A 13,535-nucleotide genomic window follows, 5' to 3' on the forward strand; every position below is an offset into this window, starting at 1 on the left:
AAAAATACAAAAAAAAAAAAAAAAAAAATTAGCCACACATGGTGGTGGGCGCCTGTAGTCCCAGCTACTCGGGAGGCTCAGGAAGAAGAATTGCTTGAAGTCCCAGCTACTCGGGAGGCTCAGGAAGAATTGCTTGAACCCGGGAGGCAGAGGCTGCAGTGAGTGAGCTGAGATCGCGCCACTGCACTCCAGCCTGAGAAACAGAGTGAGACTCCATCTAAAAAAAAAAAAAAAAAAAAATCCTTGTCTGCTAATTCCAAAATCTGTCATCTCTGGATCTGTTTCTACTCACTTTTCCCTTCTAGGGTGTAGATCACATTTTCTTTTGCATATTCCCACTAATTTTAAAAATTATATTCTGCACATTATAGATGCCACATTGAGAGCTTGGATTGAGCAGACTTCCGTTAAAAAGTCTTGAGTTTTGTTCTAGCACTCAGTTGATTTACTGGCTTGATTAGCTTGATTCTATCAAAACTTGGTTTCAGCATTTCTTAGGTGGGCCTTTCTGAGGTCTCAAGTGAACATTGGAGAGTTCCACAAGGTCACTCCATTCTGGCATATCAGGACTCAAATGTCTTGCAGCACTGTGTGACCTTTAGAATACACCACTCACAGCCCCACTTCCCACCTTGATAGTTGTTCTCTGCTAGCCCTCATGACATCTCATCCTATACATGGACAGCTTACTATTTGGCCAAAGACTCAAAAGATCCTTATGCAGACTTTTGGTACACCATCTCTGCACAGCAACCCTACTTCAGTACTCTGCTCTACAATTTCCAGTCACTTTGGCAAATCCAAAATCCTATCTTTGTTTCATCTGCCTAGTGATGCCCAATTCTGCCCAGCTCTCTACTGGATTCCAGTTCCATGTGCCAAAGTTTACAAAATGTTCCTAGGTAGAAAGCTGGAATGAATGCAGAATCACCTTTTATGTTTTTTCCTTTCTCAAATAATACAGCCCTGCATTATCTGTTGTCCAATGCCTGCAAATAGTTGTTTCACATACTTTTCCAGTGTTACAGTTATTCATCTTGAAAGTATAAGTGTGACACTCATTATTTTGTTGCAACCCAAATCAGAAGTACTGGATTCTGCTTTGAAAAAAAAAAAATCAGGAAATATTCTTTGTTGACTTTTTAATGACTTCTTGGCATGAATTTAACTTTGATATTAATTCAATTAATCACTCAACAAATATTTACAGGCACTTTGTAGGTTTCATGTGTTGTTTTGGTTCAAAATGATAGACTTTTTTCCTCTGGAGCATGGAAGATAGGTTAAATGTAGAGAAGGTATGCTAAAAACACCATCATAAGTGAAGTACAGGATAATCTGGGAGTACAAAGCAAGGGCATCTAACCTATCTAGGAGAGCTCAGGGAAGGTATTCTAAAGGAAGTGAATGTTTAAATGAAACCTGACAGATGAGTAGGAGTTAACCAGATGAAAAGATCTGAGTCACTACGTGATTACAGAAATTTCAGAATGTTTGGCATAGAAAGTAGGGAAAAGAGGAGTACCATCACAAAACGTTTCAGAAATTAACAGCCTTCTAAACACAGTAAGGCTTCTGGACTTAAGATGATGGCACTAAATGGTTTGAACCAGGGGAACTGCATGAAGTAGATATGCATTTTAGAAGAATTATTTTGTCTTTAGGGTGAACAGAGTGAACTGAGTCAAGACATGAAGCAGGGAGTAATCGAGGAGAGTTAGGAAGGCAGCCTGGACAAGGGTTTTAGCATTGAGGATGGAAGTAAAGTGGCTACTCAGAAACAGCCTCTTAGGATACAGACATTTCAATGAGGAGGTCGCCAAAGGTCAGTATAAAGTTTTGAAAGCCCAGAGACTGGACTCTGTCATTTCATTATAAGGAGAGTGTTCTGCTGAGGGTTTAATCCACAGCAGCTAAACCAAGGAACTATGTATTTATACCGCAAAAAATTAATTTGTTTACACTGTTCCTGACTAGCAAGCCAAATACACATATATTCGTTCTCCATGGTGTCTACCTTTCGAGGACCTAGCTACCTGGCAAACATCAAATTAGTAAACAGAATTCAAGCAAGGGCTATCCTGTAGCATTTCTATCACCATATTGTTGTTGACATTCTTACTGAAGAAGAGTCACTTCAAAAAGTGTAATTTAGATTGAATTATTAAAACAAAGAAATGTGTATTATACTTCAGAACAATTTCTATCAAAAATAAAATAAAATAAAAAATAAGAAAAACTCTTCTTTCTCCAAACAATCTAGCTGTAAAACCATTAGGTGGAGCAGAAGAAGGTGTGTGCTCATCCCAGCTGAAGGTTAAGGCACCTAAAACTCAGCCTAGAGTGGAATAAATGAGCTTGAGTAGGCTGAGAAAGGTACCCTCACGGGGAAAGAGCTTAGCACAGAGTTTCAAGAGTCCAATGGTATCAGAGTTCCAGCAGGATGAAAGAGGAATCCACATATAGGGAGGATCCAGCTCAGAAGTAGTGTCCACACCACGGAATAGCATGTGGATTCAGAGCCTGATAATGATGAGAAAGGGGCCCATGTGAGGGGTAAGTCGGCTAGGGGGAAGTCAGATCATAGAGTAGAGAGGGCATTCTTGCAAGAAGCCGCCTGGTATAAAGTATCAGACTGGGAAGAGTGACCCTCTCAGTGACACAGATCTGGGGAGATTCAGGTCACAGAGTACAGTTGGTATCCCTGTAAGAGGTCACCTGGTATCAGAGAAGGGTGGGGAATGAGGACGTGATCCAGCACCGGAAGTCAAAGTCTATACAGAACAGGAAAGCATCCTGTGAGGGAGTCAGAATGAAGAGTCAGAGCCTACACAGGGTAAGGAAGACTGGCATACAGGGATGCAGTCAGCCCATATCGGGTGCTAGAGCCCTGATGCGATGATGAGATATTGATTACATACAGGAGGATTAAGTCAATATATTAAGATTATAGTTGTATTAGTACATTCTTGCACTGCTATAGAAAAAAATCTGAAACTGGGTAACTTATAAAGAAAAGAGGTAGCTGGGCGTGGTGGCTCACGCCTGTAATCCCAGCACTTTGGGAGGCCAAGGTGGGCGGATCATGAGGTCAGGAGATCGAGACCATCCTGGCTAACACGGTGAAACCCAGTCTCTACTAAAAATACAAAAAATTAGCCGGGCATGGTGGTGGGCGCCTGTAATCCCAGCTACTTGGGAGCTGAGGCAGGAGAATGGTGTAAACCCGAGAGGTGGAGCTTGCAGTGAGCCGAGAGCACGCCACTGCACTCCAGCCTGGGCAACAGAGCAAGACTTCATTTTAGAAAAAAAAAAAAAGAAAAGAGGTTTAATTGGCTCACAGTTCCACATGCTGTACAGGAAGCAAGACTGGGGAGGCCTCAGGAAACTTACAATCATGGCAGAAGGCAAAGGGGAAGCTGGCACATCTTACATGGCCAGAGCAGGAAAAAAAGAGTAAAGGGGGAATTGTGACAGATTTTTAAACAACCAGATCTCATGAGAACTTACTCACTATCATGAGAACAGCAAGGGGGAAATCCACCCCCATGATCCAATCATCCCAACTACGTCCCTCCTCCAACATTGGGGATTACAATTTGAGATGAGATTTGGAAGGACAGAAATCCAAACCATATCATTCCACCCCTGGTTCCTCCCAAATCTCATGTCCTTCTCACACTGCAAAATACAATCATCTCTTCTCAACAGTCCCCCAAGTCTTAACTCATTTCAGCATTAACTCAAAAGTCCACAGCCTAAAGTCTCATCTGAGACAAGGCAAGTCCCTTTGGTCTATGAATCTGTAAAATCAAAACAAGTTATTACATCCAAGATACAATGGGGGTACAGGCATTGGGTAAATATGCATGTTCTAAAAGGAGAAATCAGCCAAAACAAAGGGCTACAGGCCCCATGCAAGTCCAAAACCCAGCTGGGCAGTCATTAAATTTTTATTTATTATTATTATTATTACTTTTGAGACAGAGTCTCGCTCTGTCGCCCAGGCTGGAGTACAGTAGCACGATCTTGGCTCACTGCAAGCTCCACCTCCCGGGTTCATGCTATTCTCCTGCCTCAGCCTCCCAAGTAGCTGGGACTACGGGCACCTTCCACCACGCCAAGCTAATATTTTGTATTTTTAGTAGAGATGGGGTTTCACTGTGCTAGCCAGGATGGTCTCGATCTCCTGACATTGTGATTTGCCTGCCTCAGCCTCCCAAAGTGCTGGAATTACTGGCATGAACCACTGTGCCCAGCCAAATCTTTTTTTTTTTCTTGAGACGAAGTCTCGCTCTGTCACCAGGCTGGAGTGCAGTGGCACAGTCTCAGCTCACTGTAACCTCCGCTTCCTGGGTTCAAGTGATTCCCCTGTCTCAGCCTCCCGAGTAGCTGGGACTACAGGTGCGTGCTAGCACGCCCAGCTAATTTTTTGTATTTTAGTAGAGGTGGGGCTTCACCATGTTGGCCAGGATGGTCTTGATCTCCTGACCTCTTGATCCGAAATCTTAAAGCTCCAAAATAATATCCTCTGACTCCATGTCTCACATCCAGGCCACAGTGACGCAAGAGGTGGGATCCCAAGGCCTTGGGCAGCTCCGCCCCTGTGGCTCTGCAGGGCTCAGCTCCCATAGCTGCTCTCAATGGCTGGTGTTGAGTGTGTGTGGCTTTTCCAGGCACACAGTGCAAGCTGTTGGTGGTTCTACCATTCTGGGGTCTGGAGGATAGTGGCCCTCTTCTCACAGTTCCACTGGGCAGTGCCCCATTGGGAATACCATGTGGGGGATCAACCCCACATTTCCCCTCTGTACTGCCCTAGTAGAGCTTCTCCATGAGGGCTCTGTGCCTGCAGCAGACTTCTGCCTGGACATCCAGGCATTTCCATACATCCTCTGAAATCTAGGTGGAGGCTCCCCAGCCTCAACTCTTGTCCTCTGTGCAACCACAGGCTTAACATCATGTGGAAGCTGCCAAGGCTTACAGCTTGCAGCCTCTGGAGCAGCAGCCTGAGATGTATCTGGGGTCCTTTTAGCCATGGCTGGAGCTAGAGTGGCTGAAACACAGGGAGCAGTGTACTTTAATGGGAGAGGCTGCTGTGAAGGTCTCTGAAATGCCTTCTAGCCATTTTCCCCATTGTCTTGGCTATTAAACATTCTGCTCCTTTTTACTTATGCAAATTTCTGCAGCCGGCTTGAATTTCTCCCCAGAAAATGGGTTTTACTTTTCTACTACATGGTCAGGCAGAACATTTTCCAAACTTTTATGCTCTGCTTCCCTTTTAAATATAAGTTCCAGTTTCAGATCTCTTTGCTCACACATATGAGCTACACTGTTAGAAGCAGCCAAACCACGTCTTGAATGTTTTGCTGCCTGGAAGTTTCTTCGACCAAATACTCTAAATCATCTCTTTCAAGTGCAAAGTTCCACAGATTCCTAGAGCAGGGGCACAATGCTGCCAGTCTCTTTGCTAAAGTATCGCAAGAGTAACCTTTACTCCAGTTCTCAGTAAGCTCCTTATCTCCATCTGAGACCTCCTCAGCCTAGACTTCATTATTCCTATCACTGTTAGCATTTTGGTCAAAATAATTTAACAAGTCTCTAGGAAGTTCCAGACTTTCCCTCATCTTCCTGTCTTCTTTGGAGCCCTCCAAACTGTTCCAACCGCTGCCCATTACCCAGTTCCAAAGTTACTTCCACATTTTCAGCTATCTTTATAACAATACCCTACTCTCGGTACCAACTTTCTGTATTAGTCTGTTTTCTCACTGCTACAAAGAAATACCTGAAACTGGGTAATTTATAAAGAAAAGAGGTTTAATTGGCTCATGGTTCTGCAGGCTGCACAGTAAGCATGACTGGCTTTTCTAGGCTTCAGGAAACTTACAATCATGGCAGAAGGCGAAGGTGAAGATGGCACATCTTACATGGCCAGAGCAGGAGGAAAAGAGTGAAGGCGAAGGTGCTACACACTTTTAAACAACCAGATCTCATAAAAACTCACTCACTATCACAAGAACTGCAAGAGGGAAATCCACCCCCATGATTCAACCTCCTCCCACCAGGCCCCTCCTCCAACAATGGGGGTTACAATTCAACATGAGATTTGGAAGGACACAACTCCAAACCATATCAGTACTCAATTCCTTGCTTTTCATTATCTTCATTGTATTTACCAAATCCCCAACTGTGGATAAACGCAACTTTCCAACTTATTCAGTGCTTGGGCTGAACAAGACTGAAAAAACATACATAATCATGACTGGCTGGTCTCTCTTTAAATTTTCACAAAACCCCTGACACTGTCATGTAATCCCAGAACACCTCCCTTAATCGATTTACTCATTGAGGTTAAAAACTACTCTATGTTTTCTAGGCTCAATCAACACCTTCTGCCAATCTCAACCAGTAACTTCATTCTTTTTTCATTGAGAATATAGAAGCAATCAAAAGAGAATTTATTCATTCTTTCACTACTAAAGTTTCCAATCATATACTCTGCCTAACAACCCTGTTACAATGCATAATAGTGATGTTCCTGGTATCCTCTCCAGTTGGGCAATGGATCTTATCTCTTTTTGCCTACCGAAGAATTGTACTCTGTAATTATCCCCTCTCCTGCATCAATGTTTCCGTCCAGAGTCACTCCCAACAGTCTATAAATACTCTAGTATATCCTGCTTTTAAAAACATAACAAAACCACAACAACAACAAAACTTTCCTTTATCCTGTAAACCTCTTCAGCTACTGTCCTATCTCTGTGTCCACTTACAACAAAATTTGTAAAATAATTGTTTCACTTCCTTATCTTTTCTGATTACTGGAACTGGTTTTGTCAAGAGCAACAAAGGACTCCACATATCCAAACACTCCTCTTCTTTCTTGAGCTATCAACATATTTTACACAGTTGATGATTTCCTCCTTATAGCACTTTATTCTCTTGTCTTCCAAGACACCACCCTCTCAGTTTTCCTTACTTAACTAATTGCTCTTTTACTATCTTTTGCTAGCTTCTCCTACTCTTCCCAATTTCTAAAGGCTTTGTCAGCTCTAGTGCTCTAGATTCAGGTCTTGAATATCTTTTCCATATTCACTCTCTATTTGATCTCATCAGGCTTTAAAAGTTAACTATGTAGAACTACCTGTATACATTAATGATTCCTAATTTTCTTTCTCCAGTCTTAATCTCCTTCCTGAACGACTTTTGTTTGCCAACTGGACATCTCCTTCAGATATTTAACACATATCCCTAATTCACATGTTTAAACTAGATCCACCCAAATCTTTTTTCCACAGTGCCCCTATTACAGTAAATGACAAAACTATTTTATCCGGTTGTTCAAGTCAAAAACTTTGGAGTTAATGCGTGATGCTTTTACTTCTTTCAGACACCATTATCCAAACCATTAGCTAATTTGTTGGTTCTACTTTCAAAATACATACTAAATCCAAACAATTCTCACCATTCTACCACTCCCTTAATCAAGCCACCTATATTTCTCACCTGTATCATCACAAAATCCTCTTAAAGATTTGTCTCTGCCCTCCTACCTTTGCTACCTACAGATAGTCTTCTCTCAGCAACCAGACTGAGCACTTTAAAACATAAATCAGATCATGTCCTTTCCCGGCTCAAAATCTCCTAATAGACAGATTCCTATTTAAATAAGACTAGAATCCAAGGACCTACAGGATCTAGTCCCTTTTATCCTTCTAACTTCACTTTCTACCACTTTCCCTTGTTCTTCCTTGTGATTCCTTGAACACATCAACCATGCTCAGTAACTCTGTACCTAGACTGAATAGAATGTCTTCCTCCCAGATTTTGAACAACTCATTCCTTCTTGAATGAATATTTAAAAAAGACAACTCTGATTACTCTGTGAAAAAGAGAGAGCTTCAAGAAGGAGGGCAGGAAAACAAGTTAGGAGACGATTCTAATAGTTGAAAGGGAATATGATGGTGGCTTGGAACAGGAACACAGTGGCCGATGGAATGAAGTAGACAAATTCTGACATATTTTAGAAAGGTAAGTAAGAATTGCTTATGTATGGATGATGACATCATTTACAAAACTGGTGGGGGTCGGGTACTGAGGTAGTAACAGAGCTGAGAATGCAGGCAGGAAGTGTGTACAAGGAATCGAGAGTTCTGTTTTGAACATGTTAAATTTGAGATGCCCATTAAATATCCAAACAAACAGCTAGACATATACGTCTAGATCTAAGGAAAGAAGTCAGGGTCAAATATATAAATATGGGAGTTACCAGCATATAACCAGTACTTAAAGCCGTTAGACTGAATAAGCTCATCCAAGAGAGATAGGGAAGATGGTTAATGCAAAGATGGCCAACTCTTGTGTCACATTGGCTTTTAGAAAATCAAGCAGGTTGGGTGTGGTGGCTCAAGCCTATAATCCCAGCACTTTGGGAGACTAAGGCAGGCGGATCACCTGAGGTGAGGAGGTCGGGACCCATCTGGCCAACATGATGAAACCCCGTCTCTGCTAAAAATACAAAAATTAGCTGGGTGTGGTGGCACCACCTGTAATCCCAGCTACTCGGGAGGCTAAGGCACAAGAATAGTTTGAACCCGGGTGACAGAGGTTGTGGTGAGCCAAGATCATGCCACACTGCACTCCAGCCTGGGCTACAGAGCAAGACCCCATCTCAAAAAAAAAAAAGGAAATCAAGCAAAGTTAGACCCAACAAAGACTAAAGTATAGCCAGTGAGAAAGAAGAAAACTATGAGATTATAGTGTCACAAAAGCCAAGAAGGAAATTTTTTTTTTTTTTTTTGAGACGGAGTCTCGCTCTGTCACCCAGGCCGGAGTGCAGTGGCCGGATCTCAGCTCACTGCAAGCTCCGCCTCCCGGGTTTACACCATTCTCCTGCCTCAGGCTCCCGAGTAGCTGGGACTACAGGTGCCCGTCACCTCGCCCGGCTAGTTTTTTGTATTTTTTAGTAGAGACAGGGTTTCACTAGGTTAGCCAGGATGGTCTCGATATCCTGACTTCGTGATCCGCCCGTCTCGGCCTCCCAAAGTGCTGGGATTACAGGCCTGAGCCACCGCGCCCGGCCAAGAAGGAAATATTTTTTAAAAAAGAAATAGCCAACTGTGTCAAATCTGACAAGATGTTAATGAGAATTAGAAACTGACCACTCTATCTGGCGCATAGAAATTATCGGTAACCTTACAAGAGCACTTTTAGTGGAGGAAAAAAAGAAAACCTGAATGGAGTAGACTGAGGGAAAAATGGGAGTCAATGAAGTAAAGGCGATGAGTACATACAAATCTTAAGAATTTTGCTATATATTGGAACAGAGAAAAGGTAATGGCTAGAGGGTGAATTGGAGTAAAGGGAGAGTTTTTTGTTTGAAGACTAGAGCTACCGGAGCATGTTTATATGCTGATGTGAATGATCCATCAAGAGAAACTGCTGATCCAGGAGAGAGAAGGAAAACCTAAAGGGGAAAATCCTTGGGTGGATAAGATGGATCAATGAGATCTACCCTCCAAGGAGCGTCCAAGATGTTTAGATAAAACAACAAATAATTTATCCTTAACAGACAAGAAAAAACAGTATGTATACTAGTTTTGTAGATTTGATGATTGGAAAATAAGAGAATTTTCATTTGATTCTTCCTATTTCTCAGTAAAGTACAAAGCAAGATCATCAATCAAGGAAAGCAGATTGTAAATTTAAGGAGAAAGAAGGTGGGAAATAGTCATTATAGAGAGGACTCAGTAAATGTACTAAATACTATTACATTTCTAAGAGGAAAATTCATACTTTCATAATTACAGAGTTTAATCACACAAAAGTGGAAACAAATAATAACAGGGAGTCAGTTAATAAACTAAGATATAAACTCAATGGAATACAATTTAGTAACGAAAAACAATAAAACAGAAGTATAAAATTATATTAATGTGCTAAAGTATGTATGTGTGAATGAATTTATATGCTCACATAGGCATGGTTTCATAAGCAGGAAAAAGCTTGGAAGAATACATAACAAAAACATAGTGGAACTGGGGTCAGGGAGCAGCGAGAGAGGCATATGATCCCACTAAAACCAAACTATATATATACACACACATATATGTATTGTTGTTTCATTTCTATATGTGCAAAAACAAACCTATAGACCAAATTCTATGTCCTTACATACACTAATAGTATAAACACCATAATTCAAACAATGATTCATACACAAAGATTTTTATCATGGTACTTTTTTTTCTAGACAGTGGGTCTCACTATATTGCCCAGGCTAGCCCTGAATTCCTGGGCTGAAGCAATCCTCCCATCTCAGTCTCTAGAGCTATCTGGGAGTACCCACACACGCCCACATGCCTGGTTTATCATGGTACATTTTAATGAAAAACTGAAAGCACTTTAATGTAAGAAAATTATAGAACTATTAAAGTGTTCATGAACTTTAAGTAGAAAATATCTCAGACATACAAAACAGTATAAAGATCAAAAGAAGCACTCACATACCAAAGACCCAGATGATAGTTTTTTAATGACATGGGACTTCATGATACGGTTAGTGGGGGAAAAAGAACCCAGCATACAAAATTAAGAGTATGACATCAGCTATATAAAACAGTATTTAAAGGAGGAGGAAAATACATGAAAATGTCAACAATGATTATTACTGGGTGCTAAAACTGTGTGTGGCTGACTTTCATCTCTCTTTATACTTCTTCAATGCCAAGTTTTCTACAATAAGCTACTATCATTTTTATAATTATAAAAATACAACATTGTACTAGCACCATTACCTTGGGATCATGTACAAATGTATTTCCTTTGGTTCCAGGAGGGAAATCTCCAGTACAAATATATTTTAGACATTCAATGATGGTCTGAAGAAATAGAAAATTACATCACTTCGTTATAAGAGAATCACAGAAGTTTATCATAAAATATGAATTCATTATGAAAATATTACTTATCATGGAAACTATAAAAGACAGATAAAATCTGACATTATAAAACCTGTAATAAAGATTTGATTAAGTGTTTAAAGAATCATTGCTGTAAGTTCACAGAAATGCTATATAACTAAGAAGTTATCCTAATACGAAGAATTGTTACTTGGGAAAAAAATAATTATTTTCAACTGAAACCCTTTAAACTAATTTAATAATAAGAATGGCTAACAGTTAAGTACTGAATTGTACTAAGCGCTCTTACATATATTTATTTAATTCTCACATTAACTCTAGGCTGTAAAAACTTTTTGTTTGTTTGAGACAGGGTCTCACTCTGCTGCCCAGGATAGAGTGCAGCTCCATGATCATGGCTTACTGCAGCCTTGACCTCCTGTGCTCAAGCAATCCTCCAGCCTCAGCCTCCCAAAGGGCTGGGATTACAGTCGTCAGGCACCGAGCCCAGCCTGTAGAAACTCTTTTTTTTTTTTTTTTTTTTGAGACAGTCTTGCTCTGTCACCCAGGCTGGTGGAGTGCAATGGCATGATCTCGGCTCACTGCAACCTCCGCCTCCTGGGTTCAAGCGATTCTCCCGCCTCAGCCTCCCCAGGAGCTGGGATTACAGGCGTGTGTCACCATGCCTGGCTAATTTTTTATTTTTATTAGAGATGGGGTTTCGTCATCTTGGCCAGGCTGGTCTCCAACTCCTGACCTCAGGTGATCCACCCGCCTCGGCCTCCCAAAGTGCTGGGATTACAGGCGTGAGCTTCCGTGCCCAGCTGTAGAAACTATTTTTAATCTCCATTTTATGAATGAGAAAACTAAGGCACAGAGCAGTGAGGTCACTCGCCAACAGTCAACTAACAAACGAAGCAAAAAATTTGTATTGAGGCAGCCAGTCCTCATATACACTACACAGTACTACTCTCCCTTCTGCTAGTATTTAGTACAATGCTAAGTACACAACAAGCATTCAACAAATAACATTTTTCAAAAACAGAAGTAAACAAGTTTGACATTCAATTCTCAACTTTCTCTCTTTCTACACTCTTCGCAAATCCTTCCTTTAGACTCTTCTCCCTGCTATACTGACATTGTCTTGCTTTTTCTTAAGCCACTATTTCTGACCAAAATGCCTCTTTGTTATTTTTTCCATTCAAATTTCTAAATATTCCCAGGGCTTTAAAAGAAATAAGTCAGTCGTGCACCAACTTTAAATTGTTGACTGCGTTTTAAGAACAGAAGTTTTCCAAGTTAAGCGCCACTATATCGGTTACATTTTTAAGTCATTTATTTTCCATGTATCATGCTTGGACAGTTGGCATACCTGGAAACTCTTTAGTCACATATATATATACATCACTTTATAACTTTTAAAAGAATTCTTGTATGGGACAACTACTGGGTAGTGAATGCTATGCTTTGAAAGCAAGGAGACAGCGTTAAAAAACATCAATACAGACCAAAGGGCATCCAGTGGGAACTGAACTCTGAGTGAGCTGCGACAGCTCCCTGTCTTGTGGGATTCTTAAGTAAACCTTGTCCCCAGGACAGGCACCGACAGCCTTCAGGGACTGCCTCAGGCTAACTCCCAAGGTCGCTGTAGCCTACAGGCCACGCCCCGAGGCACTTTAAGGGCCTACACCTGTGGAGCCCTACGGACGCTTCTCTTCCTAAGGAGAGTTCTGAACTCCCCATTTTATTCTCCGAAAGATGTAGCGACCTGTAAACTGAAGGCGGCTACTGAAGACTTACCGTCTTTCCCGCCCCATTGGGTCCAACCAAAATTGTAAGGGGGCTGAAGAAAGTGATAATTTGCTTATCTTTGTCCTCTATTCCAAAACTCCGCACGCCCAGAATGCTCATCTTTTCGATCCGGGACATGTTTGCAAACGTTTCTAATCTCACCGGGGACCTGGAGCCCACAAAGGCTTAACTGAGGCCGAAGCAGGGTGTGCACCGGACGTGAGACCCACGAATCTCAGGGTCAGGAGGATCCGGGCGGGGAGCGAGGCCACAGGACAGCCAAAAGATCCGGCCGGCCAAGAGCGGGAGAGATGGGGCGGGAGATGGCGCCTTTCCTCCCACACTAGCTGCTTCTCCCGCCGGTGGCGAGAGCGGAGGCGGGAACCAGCCGGGGGCTGCCCGCTGGGGACGCAAAGCAGTAGCCGCAACGCGACCCCGCAACCGCGCGCACTCACAGCTTCCCGCCTCGGCCGCCCTGCGGGTCACGTGGGTCTCTAGCCCCGCGCGCGTCCACGCCGCACTCCTAGGGCACGCCGGGAAATCGGAAGCCCGCCGTGCGTGCGCAGCTCCGACTTCCGGGTGCTGGGGGCAGGGTGCTGTTGCCAGGGGCAGCGGACGTCCAGATCTTTGCTGGGAATGGGCAGCTTGGAGAGGTACTGACTTTTGGAAGGGAAGACCAAAACCTGTGACGGATGGCGCTTCTCAGAGCTTGACACTGGGACTTCTGGAATGGGGGGAAGGGGTGGTGTGGATTGGAGACCCAAGAAGGTGGTCCGTTCATGTCCAAACTATTTTCCTTTTCATTCTCATTCTCTAATGTTCGTATAGTAATTTCCAGTGATCACA

The 13,535-nt window shown here is 42.4% G+C and overlaps 1 protein-coding gene across 1 annotated transcript in view; it reads right to left on the minus strand.

Annotated features, from left to right (window-relative positions):
* The window catches only part of RAD50 (RAD50 double strand break repair protein), an 84,578-nt gene extending 71,375 nt beyond the window's left edge, over nucleotides 1–13,203 (minus strand). The window contains exons 1-2 of the mRNA XM_008014362.3: nucleotides 12,699–13,203; nucleotides 10,794–10,877 (exon numbers count right to left, since the gene is read on the minus strand). Coding sequence (XP_008012553.3) covers nucleotides 10,794–10,877; nucleotides 12,699–12,827 — 213 coding nt within the window. The 5' untranslated portion in view covers nucleotides 12,828–13,203. The remainder of the gene's footprint in view (nucleotides 1–10,793; nucleotides 10,878–12,698) is intronic.
* Between the last annotated feature and the right edge of the window lie 332 nt (nucleotides 13,204–13,535).

The sequence above is a fragment of the Chlorocebus sabaeus genome, chromosome 23, assembly GCF_047675955.1.
Source record: "Chlorocebus sabaeus isolate Y175 chromosome 23, mChlSab1.0.hap1, whole genome shotgun sequence".
NCBI classification, from domain to species: Eukaryota; Metazoa; Chordata; class Mammalia; order Primates; family Cercopithecidae; genus Chlorocebus; species Chlorocebus sabaeus.